The sequence below is a fragment of the Leptonychotes weddellii genome, chromosome 13, assembly GCF_054177405.1.
Source record: "Leptonychotes weddellii isolate Sample4059 chromosome 13, ASM5417740v2, whole genome shotgun sequence".
Taxonomy (NCBI): domain Eukaryota; kingdom Metazoa; phylum Chordata; class Mammalia; order Carnivora; family Phocidae; genus Leptonychotes; species Leptonychotes weddellii.
The window spans coordinates 61,650,288-61,674,914 of record NC_138381.1 but is presented as its reverse complement, the minus strand read 5'-3'; the positions used below and the strand labels follow the sequence as shown (position 1 = coordinate 61,674,914).

Below are 24,627 nucleotides of genomic sequence, written 5' to 3'. Positions count from 1 at the left end.
AGAGGTGACATTTTCCTTTCTTCCAGGGCTCAGGCTTCCATCTGTAAAATGAAGGTCTTGGCAGTCCCAGGGGTCTCCTAGTTCTTTCTCAGGAAATCCTTATCACTGGGATGCTCAGTGATCAGCCGAGAGAATAGGAGGTAACAGCTGTTATACCAGAGGCCCATATTATCCAAGGATCATCAATAAAAGTCCATGGAGAACGAACATATGCACAACGGGGAGCAAAGTTCAAAGTACATTGTGGGAGAAAAAAGCCAATTGATTGGGACTGTCACAAAAATAAACTTTATATATATTAAAAATGGGCTACAAGAGTAGATTTTCTTCTTGTAGTTGAAAAACTATAGATTATACTTACAAGTATGTAATAATTCTTTTTTTTTAAGTTTATTATTATTTTTTTTAGTACTCTCTACACCCAACGTGGGGCTTGAATTCATGACCCTGAGATCAAGAGTCACATGCTCTTCTTTTTTTTTTTAAAGATTTTATTTATTTATTCATGAGAGAGAGAGAGAGAGAGGCAGAGGGAGAAGCAGACTTCCTGCAGAGCGGGGAGCCCGATGCGGGACTCGATCCCAGGACTCCGGGACCATGACCTGAGCCGAAGGCAGACGCTTAACCATCTGAGCCACCCAGGCGCCCCACATGCTCTTCTGATTGAGCCAGCCAGATGCCCCAAGTATGTAATAATTTTTTTTTAAAAGATTTTATTTATTTGAGAGAGAGGGAAAGAGATAGAGAGTGCAAGCAGGAAGGAGAGGGAGAAGCAGGCTCCCTGCTCAGCAGGGAGTCTGACGTGGGGCTTGACCCCAGGATCCTGGGATCACGACCCCAGCCGAAGGCAGACACCCAACTGACTGAGCCACCCAGGTGCCCCTGTAATAATTCTTAAATATTTTTCCAGCTTTATATCTTATTTCTTAAACAAATAATGAATACGGATTTTTTTTTGGAGATGGGGAATAATTTTTCTGACAACTGTCCAAAAACACTTTACTTTGACCAAGAACTCCTTCACTTTGACTTTTGCAGAATTATAAAGGTCATTTGAAAATATTTTAGAGGGTTTTATCGATTTCCCTAGGACTTCTCTTAATTCTTTGAGAGTCAAACCACTATTTTTTGAGGCAATTATCATGTCCTCACCATGAAGATTCTCCTCAATGGCACCTGGTCTCACTCTGCCAGAGCCTCACGAGATGGGTAGCTCTACATGTGATTCTCCAACACCATTCTGACTTCACAAAATGTTGCAATATTTACAGTTATTCCTTATATCTGTCTTCTCTTTGTGCTGCACTGTCAGATGTTTATAAAATCCAACAATCAGAGAGAATCTGGCCAATGAAGGCACTGACAAAGTTAGTGGAGGGAATGAGGGGAGGGGATAGAACTTTTGTTTTTTGGGCTACACTCACTTGGGTTTTCCTGCCACCTCCTAACAGCAGGGACTTAGGGTAATAAACACCAAAATAATGAGGCTCTCCCAAAGTAGGAACAAGAAAGATGAGTGGGGATAAGAGGGCAGCATCTTTCTACAGACTCAGAATCTTCTGCATTCTGCTTTTCTTGGCCACCTAAAGAAAGCCTATCCACAAAAACTCTTTCACACTGTGCCATGGCCCCCAACTGCCCTTCCAGACTGCAAACCCACCCCTCCTCATCCTCAGGGAGCCACAAGACAAAGGCCACCTGGTCAAGTGACACTTTAATAGGCTAGAAATAAAAATAAAAAAACCTGTCTTTGGAGAATATCAAGAGCCACATGTGGGCCAAAGCAGAAAATAGAGGCACAGCACTTCGGGCATAGGGGGAAACAACAGGCTGAGTGGAAGGTCAGCGATGGCTGAAGAATCCTTGAGGATGGTTATATTTAAATGGCTTCATCCTGCTGGGACCCCTAAAGAAACAGGAGAAGGGAGATCAGTTAATACTGTGCCCTTTGGGCTGACCAATAAATTATAATTCATCCACACAAGGAAAAACTGCAGCTGTTGGGGGGTGAAAAAAACATTGTGAGAAAAACAGACTGTAAAACCACATGTAAGGTGTGATACTGTTTTGGTGAAAATGTATGCTTGCAAATGCATGAACGCAAACCTGGAAAGGGCCTCACTGACAACAGGCACTTCTGGAGACCCTCACTTTTTAGTGTTTTTACAGAACTGTTCATTGTTGTTTGTATAACAATAAACATATTTCTTTCTTTTTTTTTTTTACGCTTTTATTTGAGAAGGAAAGAGAGGAGAGAGAGAGAAGAAAGAGAGTGAAGGAGCGCACAGGAGCAGGGGGGTGGAGCAGAGGGAGAAACAGACACCCCGCTGAACAGGGAGCCCAATGAGGGGCTCAATTCCAGGACCCCGGGATCATGACCTGAGCCAAAGGCAGACGCTTCACTGACTGAGCCACCCAGGTGTCCCTATTTTATTTCTATAAAAAGAAAAGAAAAAAATCTTAAAATCCTCCTTTGCAGGGAGATTCCCATGTAAACAGGAGTGAAAAGAATCTGCACTAAATGCCTGTCAAGAGCGATGTGCTTTATACTTACTTTATACTTACTACCTCTTAGTTCCTACCATTTTATAGATTTTACAGATGAAGAAACAGGCTCGGGGAGGTAAACTGCCCGAGATTTTATGGTCAGAAAGTACAGGGCTCAACTTCAAAACCAGGACTAACATCAAAGCCTACTGGCCACAGGCAGGCTGACAATCATGGCCAAAACCTCAACCCTCTGAAGCTAAGGTGCTTCAGCTATAATCCTGGGCCCCCGGGCAAAACTTCACACAGGGGCTTCTTCTACCCAACTCCACAGTGAATGATGTCCATCTAAATGGCCTCTTTTGTCTGCTATGATTGACATTCAGTGGTAACTTGAAAGGTGACACCCTGGATCTCAGTGTGAAGGAGGGATATGTGTGTGTGTGATTATAGAGATGAGAGAAAGGTTTTTATTCCAACACCAATGCAACCACTAACTTAAGTGAGGGTTTACTCTGTGTGCATTGTATTTGGCACTTTACACACTACATCTGGTTTTGTTGTTTTTTTTTTTTAAAGATTTTATTTATTTATTTGACAGAGAGAGACAGAGCGAGAGAGGGAACACAAGCAGGGGGAGTGGGAGGGGGAGAAGCAGGCTTCCCGCTGAGCAGGGAGCCCAATGCGGGGCTCGATCCCAGGATCCTGGGATCATGACCTGAGCCAAAGGCAGACGCTTAACGACTGAGCCACCCAGGCGCCCCCTACATCTGGTTTAATTTCATCCTCCCAACAGTACCTGAGGTGGATGCTGTTTTTTCACCAATGAGGAATCTGAAGCTCAGGGGGCTAAGTGTAGACCCTCATCACATAGGCAGGAGCTGCAATTTGAACCCACGTCTTTCTGGCCCCAAAGCCCTTGCTCATAACCGTAATGATATATACCTCCCGACATCAGAAGGGCACAGAATCACCTGGGCAAGTCTAGGCATGTGGCTAATGGAGAACCCACAGCCTGAAAGTAGCCAGCCACAGGCAGAACCAGACCTCCCGTCTCCTGCTGCCAGGCCAGTACTCTGCAGCCCAGGCCCTTGGCCTGATACCAGTGGTCAGCTGGACTCCAGGCCTAGAAACACATCTCACCAGTCATGGAGTTAATTGGATCTGAGTAGCCAAAGGAGCACCATCCCAGAATGCCCTGATAGAGGAGCTCAGCCTGGGTGACACACAAAGCACTTCAGGAAACAGATCCTTTGGGAACCATTAGATAACAGAAAATAAATACTGGCCGTGTGAGAGATTCCACACTGGAAATGTGTTACAGCAGGCTGGGAGGGTGGGAAGAACTGAGTTCTCACACAGACCCACTAGGGAGAGCAAGTCCTAGAAGCTATCAACACCTAGCCGCCAGCTCTGCCTCCCAGCAGCCACTTGGGGGCTGGAACTGGTTATTCTCAGATAACATGAAGAACCAGGCCAGGTGCAGGTGCCAGATGGAGGTGGGAGGATGCTGGCACAGCTTCCAGGGGCTGGTACTGGCTGTCCGAGAAGAAGGTGAGGGGCAGGTAAGGCACCTTTAGACTGACAGGGAATAGGGGGATGTCCCAATTAGAAACAGATTATAGCCCTTCCCCTCTCCCAGACACCATTCCTCCTCAGCTGCTTGCTCAAAAGGGAAGGGATGCCTAATAGTGTGGACTCGAGTTTTGAAACTGACTCTTTAAGGACAAGAATATGTGGGGCGCCTGGGTGGCTCAGTCAGGTAAGCATCTGCCTTTGGCTCGGGTCGTGATCCCAGGGTCCGGGGATCGAGTCCCGTGTCGGGCTCCCTGCTCAGCGGGGAGCCTGCTTCTCCCTCTCCCTGTCGCTCCCCTTGCTTGTGCTCTGTCAAATAAATAAATAAATAAAATCTTAAAAAAAAAAAAAAAAAGGAACAAGAACATGTGTTAGCTGATAAAAAGGAGAGAAAGGACCTGACCAAAGTGAATGGAAAAGTAGCTAGAAGTGCCATAAGCACAGACACACTAAACACCAAGTTGTCATGACCTAATGGCATTTTGTGAGCCCCTGTCTGTGCCAGGAACCATTCTCATAGCTTACATGAATTACAGCCAGACAGTATACTTCCATGTCAGCCTTTAGGAAATAGGTCCCGAGCTAAAGTGACTCTGCCAAGGTCACACAGCTGGTGAGCAGCAAAGCAGCAATCTGTACTTGTATTTGTCTTACTTCAGAGCTGGTTCCTTCCGTGATGCCCGACTGCCTAGAGCTGCCATTCTCATAGACTCGTGAGCATCCTAGGAAGAATATGGCAGACTCTGGGACTGGTGGGGCTTTACACCTAGCTTTAAAAGCTTATTTGGACAGTAAAAAGCAAACCCTGTTGTTTTCCAAAAAAAAAAAACACAGGAAGTTCAGCTAAATCCTTTTGGTTCGTGGTCTGGTGCTGCTCACTCAGTGGGCAGCTGACCTTCAGAGGTGCTCAAGAAGAACAACTGGACCAGGACGGTAGGAAGTAGGCTGCAGGGAAAGTTTCAGGAAAGAGGGAGCAAGCCCTCCCCAGAAAATCTGGCTATAGAATTTTTATTTCCACTGTGAACAGAGACAAGTACACCTAAGAACAAGCATGCCCTCCATGCCAGGCTCTGATCTCTGCCCCAAGTCCCTGAAAGAGGCAGGACTGGAGACCTCCAGAGCCCCAGCGTTCCCACCCCTCCCCTCACCTGAAAAGCCGCAGACACATCTTCTCTTGGGGAAACTCCTTGGGCCCCTCCACACTGTCGTCGTGGCTGTCAGTCTCCAGGTAGACATCCAACAGCACACACAGGCGCTGCAGCTGGTTGGTCAAGAGCTGATGGCTGGGCCGGGGGCCGCACAGCTCCTTGTAGCACACGTTGACCTCACTCTCCATGGCCTAAGGAGTGGGAAAGCCAGAAACTCAGCACTACCTTCAGACTGGCTGGGTCTGACAGCTTTACAAGAACTGTAGCCGGGCCTCTGTAGGAGCTAGGTCACACCAGATCAAACCAGATAGGTTTGTCCTGAAGCTCAGGACAACAGAGTCTTCCTGATTGGGACCCATAACTTTCCTTGCCCAACATTCTCACAGCCAAGAAGATGGAGGTGTGTACAGAAGAAATCTCAACATCTAAGTCAGAAAGTATCAGCATTAAAAACATGATTCATGGCCAGAAGGCCACTATGGAATCAAATCAACAGGTATGATAATTAATAGTTACAATGATCTCACACCCCATCTCATTCCAGGACTTCCATGCTTCTGAGTTTATTCACATTTCCACAGAAGCCCAAGACAACAACCTTTAAAGGCAAGGCTTTATATTATCCTCATTTTAAAATGGGGTGACCCCAAGCTAAGTAAGTGGTTAATATGGGGCTAGACTTTTTCTTCAACTATACCATACAGCCTCCAGCAAATTCTACAAATCCTGGCAGGCCCCTTTGTCCCTGGAATTATGCCAGTGGCCAAGCTCTCGGCTGCTGTAGGTTCTGCCACTTCCCTCTGCCTCCCAAGGAGGCTCTCCCCGCTCTTTCCTTCACCCCAGCAGGGTCTTACCCGAATGTTGTCATCGTTGCTATTGGTTTTCTCCCCTTTCCAGTTCAGACACAGCTGGAAAATGGGTGGGATGGAAGAGTAGCCAGGATTCAGCACCACAGCAGCCTGGAGTTTGGCTGGGAAGGGAGTAAGGAGGAAAAATCAGTTCTGAGACCGAGTTTGCCAGCCATGGACCCTCCCCACTAGACCCAAGGCTAGCTCTTTGTCTTGTATTAATTTGAGTATTGGGCAGCACATTCTGGTACTAAATGATTTTTTTTCTTTTTTTAAGATTTATTTATTTATTTGAGAGAGCGAGAATGAGAGAGAGAGAGTACATGAGAGCGGGGAGGGTTAGAGGGAGAAGCAGGCTCCTCCCCGAGCAGGGAGCCCGATGCGGGACTCGATCCCGGGACTCCAGGATCATGACCTGAGCCGAAGGCAGTTGCTTAACCAACTGAGCCACCCAGGCGCCCTAAATGACTTTTATTTTTGTTCTACAATCTCCGAAGCAGAACTGTCAGGTTGCAGAATGTGAGGTCCTGTGACTCTGGTACCCTTCAAGGATGCAGAGGTGTGTGGACTCCCCAGAGTCTGGTCCACATTGGGTCTGCCCAAGAGTTCTATTTGCTCCTTTGACAGAAACTTGTTTTAATTGGCATTTCTTTCTTTGCCAGCAAGTTAAGGATTTTCCCATGTGAAGGCTATCTGTTTTTTCTTTCCAACAATATTGTGTATTAGCTATTATATCAAATATATTCTCTCTATTCTGTTCCTTTTCTTTTTATGTACTTTGTTATGTGAAACTTTTAAATAGCCAACATATATTGAGTACTTACTGTATTCCAAGCACTGTGTTAAACTCTTCTTTACACATTATATTTCATCCTAGGAATGATTCTATGAGATGGGTACAATTATTACCATCCCAATTTTATATATAAAGAAATTCAGACTCTGACAGAAACTTCCTTAGGATCAATCAGTTGCAAAGCAGCAGTGCTGAGTTTAACTAGAACTGTCTGATATCAAAGCTATAAATTCATACTCCTTATAGAAAATAGTTGTATTTTTTTTTAAAGACTTTATTATTTGAGAGAGAGAGAGAGCACGCACGAGCAGTGGGGATGGGAAGAGGGAGAGGGAGAAGCAGACTCCTCGCTGAGCAGGGAGCCCAACTCAGGGCTCGGTCCCAGGACCGAGATCATGACCTGAGCTGAAGGCAGACGCTTAACCGACTAAGCCACCAGGTGCCCCTGAAAATAGTTGTATTTTTTTAACATATTCATTTTATCTCTGGTGACAGCCTCTGCCTTTCTCCACAGGATGATATTTACCCTTTCTACCAAGGGGTGAAGTATGCCATTCCTTTTTCATTATTTATGGGGAAGAAAAAGAACTGTGACACACTAGTAATTCAAACAACAGAGGACAAGAGAGTATAGATTAAGACAATTCTTCCCTGACAGTTGCAACCACATTTATTAAAAAGTGAGTCCTAAAAAAAAAAAAAAAAAAGTGAGTCCTACCCAAAGGATACAAACATAGTGATCCGAAGGGGGCACCTGCATCCCAATGTTTATAGCTGCAATGTCCACAACAGCCAAACTACGGAAAGAGCCCAGATGTCAGTCGACAGATGAATAAAGAAGATGTGGTGTGTATATATATTATATATATATATGTGTATATATATAATATATATATGCAATAGAATATTACTCAGCCATCAGAAAGATGAAATCTTACCATTTGCAATGATGTGGATGGAAGTAGAGGGTATAATGCAAAGTGAAATAAGTCAATCAGAGAAAGAAAATTATATGATTTCACTCATATGTGGAATTTGAGAAACAAAAGAGAGGATCATAGGGGAAGGGAGGGAAAAATAAAGTAAAATGAAATCAGACAGGGAGACAAACAATAAGAGACTCAAGTATAGGAAACAAACTGAGGGTTGCTGGAGGGAAGGCAGGTGGGGGGATGGGGTAACTGGGTGATGGACATTAAGGAGGGCACATGAGGTAAGGAGCAATGGATATTATATGCAACTGATGAATCACTGAACTCCACCTCTGAAACTAATACACTATAGTTAATTAACGGAATTTAAGTAAAATAAAATTTAAAAAAATTAAAAAGTGAGTCCTTTCTCTGCTGCTGTATTATTTGTGTCGTTAACAGTTGGCATATATTCCTGCATTTATCTCTATTCACCAATTTTTTTAATCCATCAGTTTTCAAACTGATCTGTTGTAAAATGACATATTTTCTGGAATTGCTGCCCACTTATTCATTTAAATTTCACTCTTAAATTTTCAAATTCTACAACGCATCTTACAAAAATTTTATTTAGCACATTCGCTCTGATGGATCTAGAACACTTACTATCTTTACAAGCTTTCATCTCCTCAACCAAGAAGCAGAACAATGTCTTCCAGTGACTTCCCCCACTTGGGGCTTTATAAATTTCTTGGACTACATATTTCGTGCCCTTTCAAAACAGTATTCTATGTTATTTAGGGACAAGGTAAAAAATTTTTTAAAGGGAAAAGGATGGGGGCGCCTGGGTGGCTCAGTTGGTTAAGCGACTGCCTTCGGCTCAGGTCATGATCCTGGAGTCCCGGGATCGAGTCCCGCATCAGGCTCCCTGCTCGGCGGGGAGTCTGCTTCTCCCTCTGACCTTCCCCCCTCTCATGTGCTCTCTCTCTCTCTCACTCTCTCAAATAAATGAATAAATAAAATCTTTAAAAAAAAAAAAATAAAGGGAAAAGGATGGGAAACAAATGTACAAATTCCAAGTAGCAGTCACCTATCCTGAGGGAGAGAATGACCTCAGGGGACCTCAACTATATCTAAAATAGTTAATTTCCTCAGAGTATTTTAAAACCACACAAAGAAAAAAAGAAGGGAAGAAACCACAGGACAAAGAAACTCTAACATCAGACAGTGCACCCTTTCCTTGTATTTCTCGCAGTGTCTTAGAATCACAGACAATCCCTCCGCTCTGCAGCCACAGCACCAAGCCCCAGGGGTCGGATCCTGTGGGCAGTGCCAGGCTTGCCGAGGCAGGAGCCAGAAAACAGCTCCATAAAGCAGCACCTGGTTGGCTCCACAGGAAGCCTCGGCAAATTAGACGCCAGAACAGCTGTGAGAAATCATAGTTTTTGATGCCTCCAAAGTGAGTACAGGAACAGCAGACAAGGAGGAAGGTCCTGCCACCCTGCACTTCACAACCTGAGAACAACAAGTCAGCCCTTCTGTGAAGAGGAGAAAGAACAGGTATCTGCTTTTAGAGAATGATAAAATGATAAAGCAAAGAGCTAAAAGCTCAGGCTCAGAGGTCAGGCTGCACTTGTGACTATGCCTCAATGTGCTCACCTATAAACTGGGCATACAGGTTTCCCCTGTTATCCAAAAGTAGAGCGTTGCTATGAAACCTTTCATAAGCCAAAAGGGCATAAAACAAGGGGCATCCCCCACATTCTGAGCATTAATGCCACTTTACTTTTACAAAAGACCTACATTAGTAATGACTCTTTTTGTAAAAGTGAAAATCCTCCTTTCGGTTAATGAAAACAGATATTAATGTAGGTTTTTTGGAAAAGTGGTGGAATGCAAACTTCAGGAAAACGGGGATACCTGTATTACCACTCCCAGCACGCACTGTGATGAGGATTAAATGAGATAAAACATGTATGCAGCTGTGTTACAGAACAAGTCCTCACTGAACGGTGGGTCTTACAATTATTACCATTTGCTAAGTCACCCCAGCAGGATTCTAGGATCTTTTGCTTTCTTTGGACAACCCTCGGGAATGTTTTATTCCTTTTTTTTTTTTTTAAGGTTTTATTTGTCAGGGGGTGCCTAGGTGGCTCAGTTGGTTAAGCGACTGCTTTCGGCTCAGGTCATGATCCTGGAGTCCCTGGATCGAGTCCCGCATCGGGCTCCCTGCTCAGCAGGGAGCCTGCTTCTCCATCTGACCCTCCCCCCTCTCATGTGCTCTCTCTCTCATTCTCTCTGTCTCAAATAAATAAATAAAATCTTTAAAAAAAAAAAAAGTTTTATTTGTCAGAAGGAGAGCAAGAGAGCACAGGCGGAGGGAGAGGCAGAGGGAGAGGGAGAAGCAGGCTCCCCGCTGAGCAAGGAGCCCTATGTGGGACTCGATCCCAGGAGCCTGGGATCACGACCTGAGCCAAAGGCAGATGCTTAACCTACTGAGCCACCCAGGCATCCAGGAATGTTTTATTCTTACTAGCTCCCCTTGCCTACCACTATGCTCAGAAGAACAATTACCTGTGCCCCTTTCCACGAGTGCCATGTAGTAGAGATGGGTGTCCTCAGCCAGTCCCGCCTCCACAATGTCCTTGGTGAAATGCAGCTCCTAGAAGTCACCACAGAGGAGTGAACTGGACTCTCCGGTCAAATCCCCTGCTGGAAGGGCAGGAGCTAAAGGGTGATATGGGTTTTTGGGACGGCAAGGGTGACCCGTCACTCCTCCACTTACCATGTAATCCTCATGGGCAATGGTCACCCACTTCACCAGGCGGGAGACAACCTTTGCAGGGAAGAGGCACTGGCAATCACTGGTAACTGGTACAATGCCATGTTCTAAAAGAGAGCAAGATATGTGGTATACAGGTAGCAATCAGGTGCCACACTGGGTAACCAGTATCTGGAGGGCTCAGATGGCCCTACCAGCTGCTCAGGTACAGGAGGCATTCCGTAGGGGCCCTGGTCAACACGTGCTAGGAATGCAGGCACACCAATCTGACCTTCCCCCGGTGCTATGTGCTTGTGGCCAGACCTAGCACCAGCTTTCACGGTGCGTTATCTTTAATGCAAATGAGAGCCAGCAAAACAAAAGCCCCCTGGCAGCCAGAACCAGTGACAGTGCCTCTGCAGCAATGACTTAATTAGATCAAATAGCCGAGAGGGCTGTTTGCACAGCTGACCTTGACAGAGGAAATGACTGAAGTGTTCTGTGTCGGTTTCTCTAAGGGAGAAGAGCTAGAGAACTGCTCCAGGGCAAATTCTTGCTGGCGCTTCAATCCGCAAATATGCCAACACAGTAAACCCTGTACAGGATGACAATCATCCAACAAAATAGGTTGAGCAATGCTGTTGGGGAGCAAGCCCGACAGCAATGCTGCCCTGGAGACATCTGGGTCCACATGGAATGCAAGAACTGCCCCAAAGGGGAACGGTCTCTAGATGGGTCCTGGAAACCCAATGCCTTTCCTGACAGTGACTATTTTCGATCAGAAAGATCTTAACTCTCACTACCCCACAATTGCCTTATGCATGGTAAACCCTTGACAGGTATTTACTGAATGAAGAGAAACACCCAACTGGCCACCTCCATGGTCAATGGCTCATCAGAATCACCTGGGAACTTATGAAAAACACTGGGGTTCATCCTCACCATGGAGGATGGTAGCTCAGTAGGTCTCAGGGGAGGGATGAGGGGGTGGATCCCTGAACAGCTGTACTCAAATAAGCTAAATGTAAGCTCTACAAAGCATGAACTGGGCTTCTACTAAATATCTGTAGAATGGACACCAACAGCTGACATGCGCTAACCTAGAATAAGCTGTTCCTGACCAGTCCACTAACTTGGACCACCCAGAAGGCTTTGGGCCTCTTTTGTGAGCTAGGACAACGCTGATGGCCCTGAGGGGAGCTCAGATCTCTGCCTGGAGGGGCTTGTAGCTCTCCCCAATGGCCCTGCCAACACCTCTGCTCAGCAAGAGCCAGGAACCAAGTCCTCTTTGATGTGTCATCAGGATTTAAGAAATCTGAGGGAAGGATAAGTCATCTTTGTCTCTGTTGTCCAAGTGGCTCTTAGGCCACAGTCCTAACACCAGCTTACCCAGGGATGCAAACTGTTTGTGAAGGGCCAGGCGGGACTGCACCCTGGTCTTCAGCAGTTTCATAGTGGTCTCCATGTGGCTGGCGCTCAGCGAGTGGTCAGCAATCACCGTGTGCTGTGGACGACAGTGAGCAGCACACCTGAGTGCTCCATCCCTTCCTCCAGGCATTTCCTCTCTCCTACGCCCTGCATGCCTATGGCAGCTGGGACTACCCACACCCTGGGATGTGTATCTTATGGAAATGGCAGAGTTTGCCTGCCATGACAGGCCTGATGCTGAGTTCCAGCAGGAACAATACAAGCCACTGGGTTCTTGAGAGGCTAGCCAGCTCCTTAGAAAGGCTTCTGCTAAGTTGCCAGATCCCCTGGGGTTCTGTTGACACATCATTTTTGTCATCTTTGTACATAAAACGGGGGGGTGGCAGAGCCTGGAGCCATGCTGCACCCAGAGCAAGGACCCAAGTGACTTTGATCAAGAGAGCTATTAGGCTCGGGGCACCTGGGTGGCTCAGTTGGTTAAGCAACTGCCTTCGGCTCAGGTCATGATCCTGGAGTCCCGGGATTGAGTCCCACATCGGGCTCCCAGCTCAGCGGGGAGCCTGCTTCTCCCTCTGACCCTCTCCCCTCTCATGCTGTTTCTCTGTCTCTCTCTCTTTCTCTCAAATAAATAAATAAAATCTTAAAAAAAAAAAAGAGAGCTATTAGGCTCAGGGCGAAGGCAAAAGGTACCTAAACACTTGTAGGCCTCAGACATTTTAGTATCCTGAGTGGAGGGAGGACAGATCATAGCCTGAAGGGAAAGCATTCTGATAATTTAAAGCCCCCAAAGGCCATCAGAAGCCTTTCTGGAGTCTGTACAGGAGATGAGGAAGTAGAGATCCTCAGCCAAGGAGAATGGGTCAGTGTACACACCTGGGGCTGCTCTTTGGGGAAGTGGAGGCCACCCAGCTTTTGTACCCACAAATAGGGGTGACCTAGGTCAAGTACGTAGTCTCTCAAAGTCAGGATGCTGCAGAAAAGAACACAGCGTAAAATGATTTTATAAGTCCTTTCTGCGGTGGTTCCAGGATACAGCCTTTCCTATCCTCCCCCCCTCCCCACCACCCCAAATGAGCTGGTCCTGCAGGTTCAGCCACACTCAAAGCCAGACTGCCAGCAAAGCTTCTAAACTTCATCATCTCCCTATTGTGAACTTCACCTCTCCCATGTTTGCTTTTCTCTTCCCAGCGCCCCCCCCACCAACTCATAAGCAAATCTCAATACAAAGGCAGTGCCCTTGATCTCTTCACCAGCCTACCAATTTTTAAAATGTTTTTAAAGTTTTTAGTTCTCAGAGAATTAAAATGATAAACCATGTTATTGTATCACGTGTTATCACGTCCTTCAAGTTTGATCCTTCCACCCTTCCTCACCCTTCCACCATGACCTCCATTTGCCCCTGCATTCCCTTCTCTTGATACCACACTCCCTCCTGCCCCCAGAGTCTCTCCTCCCCACTGAGAGGTCTCTGGCCCTAACAGGTCTCCGAAGCTGGGTGTGAGCTGCCGGAGACACTCCAAAGCAGAGAGGCTGGGAGAGGAGGAAACACTGCTGACTCACCCAACTTTATCAAACTGATACTGATTGGCTGGATTTGGAGTTTTCTTTCCATGGTCCCCTGGATACAAACAGCTCAGGACTGAGTCAGGAGACAGCAAGTCACTGGCAAAGGGAAAAGACCGCAGTGAGAACGCTGGCCAACTCCTTGCCTCAAGGCAGACTTGGTCATCTGGGGATGGTAATGCCACCTATCACTGATGATCATGCTACCATTTCTAGAATGGTTCCTGTGGACCAGACCCTTTATACTTGAGGTCACTGGATCCTTACAACCCTATGAGGGAGGGAGTATAACCATTTCCATTTTACAGAGAAGAAACTCAAAGCTTTGAAAGATTCGGCTTGTCTTAGGTCACACTACTAGTAAAGTGCTGGAGCTGGGATTTGCACTATCTGATCCAAGACAGTAGTAGTACTAAGCACCAAACTTTTTGAAAACCCTATCCCTTCAAGAGGTATATGGTGACCAGGGCCTTAACTCAAGGCAGCAAAGCCCTGTGACACTGGAGATAAAATAATCACAATTTTCATAAGAGCAGAAGAGATTCCTTTCTACCCCAAAAGAACAAGTGTGCAGCTTTGATGGTGTGTCTATCTCATTTTGACCAAATCTCATGCTACTCACAGAGAAAGGTCCCTTTTATGTTCCCAGAAAAAGACATTATCACATGCGCCGGAGACAAGGTGACCCAGGGCTATAAGCAGAGAGACAGCACCACTGCTACCCACCTAGAATGGTTAGGGAACAGCCTGTAATTAAACATGACAAGTGGAGAAGGAATGGAAGGGGAGAGGAGGAAGATAATGGAGTAATCTAATTGCAAAGGACAAGGTTCGTTCTTTCCCTCAACCAGTAGGGGGGGGGTTCTCCTTCACCCTTCCAGGTATGGCATCAGGAGCAACTCAGGCAGAATGGGCTAATTCTGCTGCTCAGAGCCCCGGCACGCCTTCAAGAATTTAGCAATGGGGAAGTGGCAGCTTCTGACTCTTCCCTGTTCTCTGTCTCTCCTATAGTCTCTCTGCCCTCCTCAAAGTCTCTGTCCCTTCACTGCTTTTCATGGAGAACTGGCCAGAAAATAAATAAGAATTGTCAGTCTTTTGGGGCACCTTGGTGGCTCAGTTGGTTAAATGTCTGGCTCCGGCTCAGGTCATGATCTTGGGGTCCTGGGATTGAGCCCCGCATCAGGCTCCCCACTCTGCGGGGTATCTGCTTCTCCCTCTCCCTCTGTCCCTCCCTCTACTCATGCTCTCTCTCTCTCAAATAAATAAAATCTTTAAAAAAAAATTGCCATGCGCCTGGGTGGCTCAGTTGGTTGAGTGTCTGACTCTTGGTTTCAACTCAGGTCATGGTCTCAGGTCATGAAACTGAGCCCCACATCGGGCTCTACACTTAGCGGGGAGTCTGCTTGACATTCTCTCTCTCGGTCTCCCTCTGCCCCTGACCCCTCTCAAATAAATAAATACATCTTTTAAAAAAATTGTCAGTCTTTTGGCCAATATTTGGTGACTATTACTAATAGAATGAATCAACAAAAATAAAGCAGAACAGCTAAAACTGCACAATAAAGGTTTCTTTTTTTTTTTTTTAAAGATTTTATTTATTTATTTGAGACAGAGAGAATGAGAGAGAGAGAGCACATGCGAGGGGGGAGGGTCAGAGGCAGAAGCAGGCTCCCTGCCGAGCAGGGAGCCCGATGCGGGACTCGATCCAGGGACTCCAGGATCATGACCTGAGCCGAAGGCAGTCGCTTAACCAACTGAGCCACCCAGGCGCCCAACAATAAAGGTTTCTAATTAACAGAACCTGATGGAAGAATCAAATCTTCTTGATAAAATTTACATCGTAATATGTGCTTCAGGACAACTCAATTTGGTAAAAATAATGGACATCAAAGAAGAGGTTATATATAGTCATAAAACTACAACACCAAGAGGCTCCTGGGTGGCTCAGTCAGTTGGGCATCTGGCTCTTGATCTCAGCTCAGGTCTTGATCTCAGGGTAGCGAGTTAGTGCCCTGCAATGGGCTCCATGCCAGGTGTGGAGCCTACTTAAAAAAATAAACAAAAAAAACACTGGGATGCCTGGGTGGCTCAGTCAGTTAAGCATTTGCTTTCTGCTCAGGTCATGATCCCAGGGTCCTGGGATCAAGTCCCACATTAGGCTCCTTGCTCAGTGGGAAGCCTGCTTCTACTTCTCCATCTGCCTGCTGCTTCCCCTGCTTGTGGGCTCTATCTCTCTCTGACAAAAAAACAAAACAAAACAAAAAAACACAACACCAAAATAAAAAGCTACTCAATTAGTCAAATCTTTGTTATAAAATAATAACAAAGGATTAAAAATTTGGTAAAGTAAAAGTGTAAAATAATTAAAAATAGTTTAATGGCTTAATGAAAAACTGATTAGTCAAAATGCCCTAACGGAGATCATTCTGGAAAATAATTTCTTAAAGAACATTCAGCAAGGCTGGTTAAATGTTAAATTGTATTAAGAACATCAATTCCCTAATGAAATAGATCCTGGCAACGGTTGTCAATGCTGCTAATGCCACAAAAATAGAGAACCTCCTATGCCTCCTGATGGAAGTACTTGACATCTATGATGTCATCTTGCTCCCCTGTCCCCCCAACCAAAAAAATCAAAATGGAATCTGATCAAGCCTCTAAATCTAATTTACATGAAATACAGAGAGAGAAAGTAACTCATTAAATTGTGCTGCAGGGATGCAATCATCAAAATCCAGACCAGGGAAACCTACAAACAACCCATTCCCCTCAACAAATAAACAGATGGCAGGACATTCGGATGAAAAGAAGCTGGAGAGAAGCCGCACCCAATTGCAACATTTGGACCTTATAGAGATCCAGATTCAAAACCTAATATAAAAACAAAACAACAAAAAACACTTATGAGAAAATCAAGGTAATTTGAACTGTGGATACTAGATGGTATTAAGAAATTAGTGTGAGACTGTGATTATATTGGGGGAAAAAAAGTATCCTTATGTTGGGCGCCTGGGTGGCTCAGATGGTTAAGCGTCTGCCTTCGGCTCAGGTCATGATCCCGGGGTCCTGGGATCGAGTCCCACATCGGGCTCTCTGCTCCTTGGGAGCCTGCTTCTCCCTCTGCCTCTCTCTCTCTGTCTCTCATGAATAAATAAATAAAATCTTTAAAAAAAAAAAAAAAAAAGTATCCTTATGTTTTCATAGATTAATAAATAGAACCACAGACCAGGCTGCTGTATCCCCAGGACCCAAAGCAGCCTGTACTTGAGCAAAGGCCCTTGGGCTGGGAGTCTGGAGCTCTAAGGCTTGGGGCTTCCATAACTGGCCACATACCCTTTGGACCTCGGTTTCTCCATCTAGAAAATAGGGGGATGAGCTAGACACCACCTGAAGGCCCATAAAGATATAATCCTGGTTTCAGGGCGGTGTTTCCTTTTGCATCTCCTCCTCCTTCCGGGGCCACAGCCCACTTATCATTGACAGTCATACAGTACAGAGGTTTACAGGCCTCAGTCTCCTCCGCTTGTAAAGTTATTGTGAAGAGCAAATTCATGATGATAAACACAGCTGTCATTTATCAAGTGCTTCACCTATGCTAAGCACTGGACCTGGTCCTTCACAAACACCCTTGAAGGAGATATTACAATTAACCACCAGAGTGAGGAGGCAGACTCAGAGGCCAGGAAACTTGGCTCAACGTGCAGACACAGCTCTAAGTGGCAGACTGGGGACATGCTGGAGTTCTGAGCCCAGCTGGTAACCAGTCCGCAGCACTGTCCCCATCATTGCACATGAGGAGCTGGAGTTAAGTGTGCACTGAGGCCAGCAGGCAGCCCTGTTCTTAGTAGGTATGGCATCAAGAGGTGAGCAGGCAGAATGCTGGTGACAGGGAGCTCCACCATGGCCTCAACTGCCAGAGAGCTCTGGCTGAGCAGTGTAACTGGATGCTCTGAAGAAGCAAGCCTGGGCTCCCTCTGCTGGGGTCAGGTGAGAATAGGGTCAATTTCATCCAGAGTGCCCTAGGGTAACCACACAACACTCTCAAGTACAGGGACCACGGCTGCAGCCTGAGGGGGGCGTGGACTGTAAGTGCAGGGTAGAGAACCCAGGGACACCACACCACCAGGCAGCCATGGGAAGAGCCCCAGCCCATGAGGCAGCAGACCTATGCCTTCCTCAGTGGTCTTTGTACAGCCAACACGACGACTCACTGTGCTTGAGTGCCAGGCCAGCCTAGTGCTTTTGTAAGTGAGGCTATTTCACCCCCAGGCTCTCTTGGGTCCTCCTCCCTTCTTTCCACTCCTAGCTGTGGAACAAGACTGCCAGTGTCAGGGGCTTCCTGGAGATGCCCGACCTGTGGCCTTGATTACTGAGCTTCTGCTCACCCTCCTCAAAACCTCCTCTCACAACCTGGGACTGAGCTGAGCTGTGAAGCAAAAATCCCAGCACCTTGGGAGAGAAAAAGTAAAGGATGAGGGCAGCCTAAATTTGTCAACCTAGTAATGTCTGCCAAACTCCATTCCTCCATTCATGCTTTTCCACTGTTCACAAAAAGCTGGTGCTCTGCCCCGCCCACTCAATTTGCCATACATTGAAGTCGTTTTATCATCTACTTCGTAGTAAGAGGACCAACTAAAATCAGTGAGTACTTCCTAAATACCAGTGATGTGCCAGGACTTCTAGGCCATGTGGACATGACAACAGAAATCAACACAGTCATGCACCTCCTCAGAGCGTGAGGAACCCAGAGCAGCCCATACTGAGGCTCTTCTCACACCCACCCCCATGCCCCACTCTCCACCGCGCCTGCCCAATACCCTGCACTGATGGGGGTGATCAGCTCCGTGGCGGTTGTCACTTTGGCTTTTACCGTCATGATGTTGAGGTTCATGAGGTAGTAGAAAGTCAGGTGAAGTACGCTGTCATCTGAGGGGGGAAGGAAACGAAGACCATGTACAATTTGAACATGAGAGAAAAGTTTATAGTGTTAGGGAACAGAAAGTCAGTAAGGCTTTTAAGAGCTTTTACTGTAAAAATAAGAACTCAATGTCAATTTTATATTGAGTTAAAAAAGAATGTCTACAAATTCCTTGCAACTCCTCTCTCCAAGGGGAGGAGCTTCATTTCCCTCCTCTTGAGCGTGGCCTGGACTTAGCTGCTTCTAACAACTACGATATGGAAAGGGAGCGATCAAGTGATCACCAAGTGGATCCAGGTTCCTGTCATTGGTGATAAGACACAGTGACACCATTTACCCCTGATGTGATGTGATGATGAACACCACGTCTATGGCATTCCTCCCCCAAACCCATAACCTCAGCCTAGTCAGGAGAAAGGACCAGACAAACCCAAATTGAGTCTTTCCACATAATAAACCTTGTCTTCAAAGATGTCAAGGTCATGAAAGACAAGCAAAGACTGAGGAACTATCACTGCCTGGAAGAGACTAAGGGGTAGGACAACTAAATGCAATGGAACCTGCAACAAAGGACATTAGTGGAAAAACCAGGGAAATGTGCATAAATTCTGTAGTTTAGTTAATAACATTATACCAATAAAATTAACATTGGTTTGGATCACTGTACTGTGGTTAAATGCTGACATTAGGGGAAGCTGGATGAAGAGCATGAGAACTCTACTACTGCAACTCTTCTGAGTCTAAAATTATCTCAAAATAACAAATTTAAAAAAAAAAATAAAGAGAGGACCAGTGTATGGAGTATGTTTCCATTTGTGTAAAAAGTAAAAGAAGGGGATAAATAAACACTTGTATAAAAGTTTCTAAATGCATAGAATAGGTCTAGAAAATACATCAGAAATCTGTCACAATGGTTGTCCTTGGAGGTAAGACCAAGGACAAGAGTCTGGGAGTCTCAGGGAGAGGGAAACTTACATGTAACTGTTAACTCTTATACTGCTAGAATGCTTTATCATATGCTTCTTTATCCATACAAAACCAGTTTCAAAACATATATTCTCTACAGAATACAAACCTCTACTTACATTTGTTACATTAAGCACGTTGGTCTTATTACCCAAAACTTGCATACTCTTGCAACTTGTTCTGTGTATCTGACTTAACAAATTCAGAAATTGGTGTAATTTTACCGAGCATCCATTATGTGTCTAGTTTTGTTGCTTTGTTGTTATGGTTAGGACTTAGAGGGGGAAAAAAAAAAAAATCAAACAAACTCCATGCCAAACCGTGAGGAAAAACAGAGAAATATGAAACCAGAATCTTTTTTTGGTCAAACAGGGCTTTGGCTTGCTGGATGTTGGGCAACTGGAGCTACGGGATCCCCCAGAACAAGGGAAGCCAGACCTTTGCACTTCAGGTCCAGCATGACAGATAGTGGGTGCCTCTTCAGCATCTCCTTGCGTTTGTCATCCAACTGAACTCCCAGTGTGGGTCGCCGGCGTTTCTGGATGAAGGAAAATCAAAGCAGGTAAGCACCGGTCATACGATTTCCCCCTTCCTTCTCCGTATAGGCCAGGGACTGCTGCCTGGGACCTGCTGCTTCAACTATCCCAGCTGCCAGGCCCCCAGCAGCCCTTTCTTTCCAACCTCTTTCTTCTGCTTCTAGGGAGAATAGCACCTGCCAACTAGCAGGCCCAAGTGCGGCTGCGTGGCACACTCATAAGGGGCAACGGCTCTCACCGTGGTCTGTTCCTCCTCAGCATCCGAGTCGCTCTCGTCATCTGCAACCACAAGGACAGTCATCTAGAGGTGAGGGGGCTCCCAATGTTCCCTAACGTGCCTCAACCCATGGGGCATAAAGGGGCCAAGACTGTGTCATTTGTAAATAGGTTTCTTTAGAATACATAATAAACTAATTTGCTCCTGTTTATTTGGTAGAGAAAATGTGGTGGTGCGAGAAAATAAAAAGAGGAATGCCTCATAATTCCCCCCCCCATTTCTGAAAGTGCTTTTTAATGTCATCCTATGGACCACAAGCCCCTCCACTGGTAGTGGTAGCAGTAACAGTAATATAAATAACAACAATAGCAGCAGTTCATATAATTTGAGCAGTCACTATGTGCCCAGAATGATGCTAAGGACTTTGCATGCATGACCTCACTTAATCCACATGATAATTCTACATGAGGTATTACTATCCTATTTTGACGAGTAAACTGAAGCTCAGAAATGTTAAAGAGCTTTCCCAGGATCAGTAAGCTAGTGAGTGGCAGGGCTGAAATCCATAAGCAGTGCTTTTTCCTGTCTACCTTGAGCATTAGGACATTAAAGTCAAGCTCCCTGGTATTCAGAACTAGCACAGCTAATTTCCAAAGGCCCAGCACTGCCCCTGGGTGGCGACCCGGTGCCCCTGGAACCAACTATGGAAGACTAGGGGGAGGATCCTGACTACATTACCTTGGGAGTCTTCAGGAGGCTTAAACAGAGCCTTGGCTTCGTCCACACTGCCTTCAATTGCCACAGACAAGGTCTTATCTGTGAGCAAGAAAAAGCTTTGTATGACAGCTGCTGAGGGAAGGAGCTAAGCTATACAAACAGGCTAGCTCTGGGACTGCATTTCTTCTGCCTTTGTCGCAGGTCCTTACTGACTGGGGGATGAGAGGGCAAAAGCTCTTTCTCCAGATGAAGAGGAACATGGTAGGAAACTTAAGTCTTTTTTCCATTGTTTACTCAGAACAACCCAAAGTGCAGACTTTTGGACAAGCACCACCTGAGACTATGGTGAATGCCTCTCTTTTCAAGCTTATACCAACGCACAATCCCAACCCAGGGCCTAAAGCCACAAAATACTCTTATGCCAACTGTCTTAAAGGTTCTCATCCAGAACCCATAACTGTCCACATCAGGGAAATGACCTCTCTCATCTATTCTGTACTACACTAAGCATCTGGCTGGCACCACCACATTTAACTGGGAGACAGGACAGTGGATAGGTTGGACCCTGTAGTCTAGTCCCAGATCTGAGTTCCTGCCCCACCAATTCCTAAACACCTGGAAAGTTATGTCACTGCTCTGAGCCCCACTTTCTGCATCAATGAAATCCTGTCTTGACAAATAGTAGCTGCCCAGTTGGGTGGTGAGGACCAAATGAGCTGATGCTTATAATTATAAAATTATTTTTTTCAAATTAATGTTTAACTTTTGCAACAACCCTTTGAGAGCCATACCATTATTATAGTCATGAAATGAGAAAATTAAGGCTCAGAGAAGTTAGATACAATAGCCAGAGTAGCTAAGCTAGGATTTAAGACCAGGTCTATTCAACTTGAGCCCACTGTCTCAAGCACAAATATAAGTGGGCCGGTTCATGCACCGGGACTGACACTTCCCTGGGTCACACCTGGCCTGCCTTTGTGGAACTCCAGAGGTCTAGTGCTGAGAAGTCAAAACAGGCCACCACCCTCTTGCTCCATTCAAAAGGGTATACAGATTACAGATAGTCACAGGAGCCCAAAATGGTTTGCCCAACTGTACTAAGGAGGAACAGCAAACTTCCTCAACCTGGCAGGCCACTGAGATAATACTCCCAGGAGGCTGGCCATTGCTCTGACAGCCCTGCATGAACTAACATACCTCACCCCAAACAAGCTGGATGCCCCCACCAACCACTGGCAAATGCCAAACTATTCTTTTGGGTAACTTAATCCTGAAATTCTACAGTAAAATGGGAAAGGAAACAGGATGGGGTTAAACACAAAAGAAAAGAAAATTACTCACCCTGTCTAGGGGGCTGGGAGGATTTCATATGAGCTGATGATGGAAACAAGAAGGAGAACAAAAGGGAGGGAGAGGACCAGAAGGACCAGGAAAACACAAGAAGAAAGACAGTAATGTGTCGGTGCCCATGGCTGGGAAGAGAGGCATGCACTGGTGCGATACATATCTGTCTGATGCAATGGGGTGAAGAAGAAAAGTTTAGGTGCTGGGTAAAAGCTGCAGGAAGGCAAAGGTTAGGGTCTCCAAAAACTTTTCAAAATCCTAGTGAAGTAAAGGGCTGCCCTTAAGCTTAAAGCAAAGACATCTTCCCACTTGGTAATTCACTATAATGACATGCAGCTTGTTTGGGCTTGGTGAAAGCCTGGGAAAGCTGCCTGGGACCTGTGTTGACCAACTCTTCTCTCTGAAGCGGAGCAAGAGGTGCCGATCCACCTGCCAAGCATGCCTTGATGAGGTGAGTGTCTGGGAGCCCAGACAGGCTGCCTGGGCACTGCACTCAACAGCTGACCAGCCAGGCTCATCAAAGATTCAAAGCCATCCATTCGGAAATGCCCACCAGGTTAGTCTAGCCTCAGGCCAGCTGGTCAAAGCAGCCATGCTGGGTGGTGCGGCGGGGGGCAGCATCTGTCACCTGTGGGCTTCTGGCAGGACCAGGGAGCTTTCCTCAGCGGGCAGGGCTTCCAAATGACTCAAACGGCCAAGGTTGCTGCTCCCACAGCCCCTCTTCCTCACCCACCCCCCATACTCACCACAGGCCTGCCCATATGCAGTGGCTTGGACAAAGAGGACATAGAGGGGAGGTGGCAGGTGTCTAGCTGTCTCATATTGCTTGTGAGCCTGGTCGAACGGCATGAACAGGTACTCTTGCACGGGGAGGGAAGCCTGCATGCAACAAAAGAAGGGTTTTTGTTTTCTCTTTTTAGGCAGTCCACATATGAAAAGGTGGCTGCTGAGTTACCATAATAGCTTTTTATTTACTAAAAATACACGATAAGGTAACAGAATAGGTAGAAAGTCAATACAAAAAGATCAATTTATACAAGCAGCAAACAGTAAGAGAATGAACTTATAAAAAGAGCCATTTCCAATAGCATCAAGAAAACATCAACTACCTATTAAGTGAAAGGTAGGTAAGCCTCTACACAAAGGTCTGAGAAATGAAAGATCTAAACGAATGGAGATATATACCATGTTAATGGTCTGGAAAACTCAATATTATCTTGAAATCAATTCACCCCAAAGCGATCTACAGATTCAATGCAATCCAAGTCTAAATCCCAGCAGGTAAAAATCGACTAGCTGATTCTAAAATTTATTATGTTAAATGCAAAGGGCCAGGGTGCCTGGGTGGCTCAGTTGTATAAGCGTCTGCCTTCGACTCAGATCATGATCCCGGAGTCCTGGGATTGAGCCCCACATTGGGCTCCCTGTTCAGCGAGGAGCCTGCTTCACCCTCTCTCTCTGCCTCTCCCCCCGCCTGTGCTCTCTCTCTCACACTTGCTCTGTCAAATAAATAAATAAAATCTTAAAAAAAAAAAAGCTACAGTAAATAAGCCAGTATGGTACTGGTGCCTGGATAGACGAATAGACCATTCACAAACCTACACGGACATTTAAGACAAAAGTGGCACAGCAGAGTGGGGAAAGAATGGTCTTTTCAATAAATGACCCAGCTGAATACCAACATGTGAAAAAAAAAGAATCTGACCCTTACCTCACACTAGGTACAAAATTCCCTTCCAGGAAGCCTAGAAATCTAAATGTGAAAACAAACAATAGAGCTTCTATAAGAAAACAAGAGAATATCTCCATGACCTTGGGAACAGAGATAAATTTCTTAAATAGGACACCAAAGCACTAACCATAAAGGAAAACACTAATTAGACCATATAAAAATTAAGAAATCTGCTCATTAAAAGATACCATTATGAGAGTGAAAAAGAAAGTCACAAAATATCTGCAAAAGATTAATCTTCAGAAAATATAAAGAAGTACAAGCAAAAGACTTAAACATGCCTTTCCCAAATGAGGTAATCCAAAAGCTAATAAGCATATAAAAGGGGCTGTGCGCAATATCACTGGTCCTCAGGGAAAAGGAATTTAAAACCATAAGCAATGCCCTCCAGAATGGCTAAAATTAAGAAGACTGACAATATCAAGTGTTGGTGAGGATGTGGAGCAATTAGAACTTTCATATGGTGCGGGCGCCTGGGTGGCTCAGTTGGTTAGGGGACTGCCTTCGGCTCAGGTCATGATCCTGGAGTCCCGGAATCGAGTCCCGCATTGGGCTCCCTGCTCAGCAGGAAGTCTCCTTCTGACCCTCCCCACTCTCATGCTCTCTCTATCTCATTCTCTCTCTCAAATAAATAAATAAAATCTTAAAAAAGAACCTTCACATGGTGCTAGGGGAATTTT

The 24,627-nt window shown here is 45.7% G+C and overlaps 1 protein-coding gene across 6 annotated transcripts in view; it reads right to left on the bottom strand.

The window, feature by feature from the left end:
- Positions 1–1,695: 1,695 nt before the first annotated feature.
- Positions 1,696–24,627, bottom strand: part of THOC5 (THO complex subunit 5) — a 35,778-nt gene continuing 12,846 nt past the window's right edge. For 5 of the 6 annotated variants that reach the window (XM_081801864.1, XM_081801863.1, XM_081801862.1 and 2 more), the window contains 14 exons: positions 22,962–23,094; positions 22,213–22,245; positions 20,893–20,970; positions 20,176–20,216; positions 19,840–19,939; positions 18,335–18,443; positions 13,515–13,616; positions 12,828–12,924; positions 11,916–12,030; positions 10,551–10,654; positions 10,340–10,427; positions 6,065–6,180; positions 5,211–5,401; positions 1,696–1,906 (listed from right to left, as the gene is read on the bottom strand). In XM_081801864.1, the coding sequence (XP_081657990.1) occupies positions 1,843–1,906; positions 5,211–5,401; positions 6,065–6,180; positions 10,340–10,427; positions 10,551–10,654; positions 11,916–12,030; positions 12,828–12,924; positions 13,515–13,616; positions 18,335–18,443; positions 19,840–19,939; positions 20,176–20,216; positions 20,893–20,970; positions 22,213–22,245; positions 22,962–23,094 (1,371 nt within the window). In that variant the 3' untranslated portion in view covers positions 1,696–1,842. The remainder of the gene's footprint in view (positions 1,907–5,210; positions 5,402–6,064; positions 6,181–10,339; positions 10,428–10,550; positions 10,655–11,915; positions 12,031–12,827; positions 12,925–13,514; positions 13,617–18,334; positions 18,444–19,839; positions 19,940–20,175; positions 20,217–20,892; positions 20,971–22,212; positions 22,246–22,961; positions 23,095–24,627) is intronic. The other variant, XM_081801867.1, reaches the window with a different exon arrangement.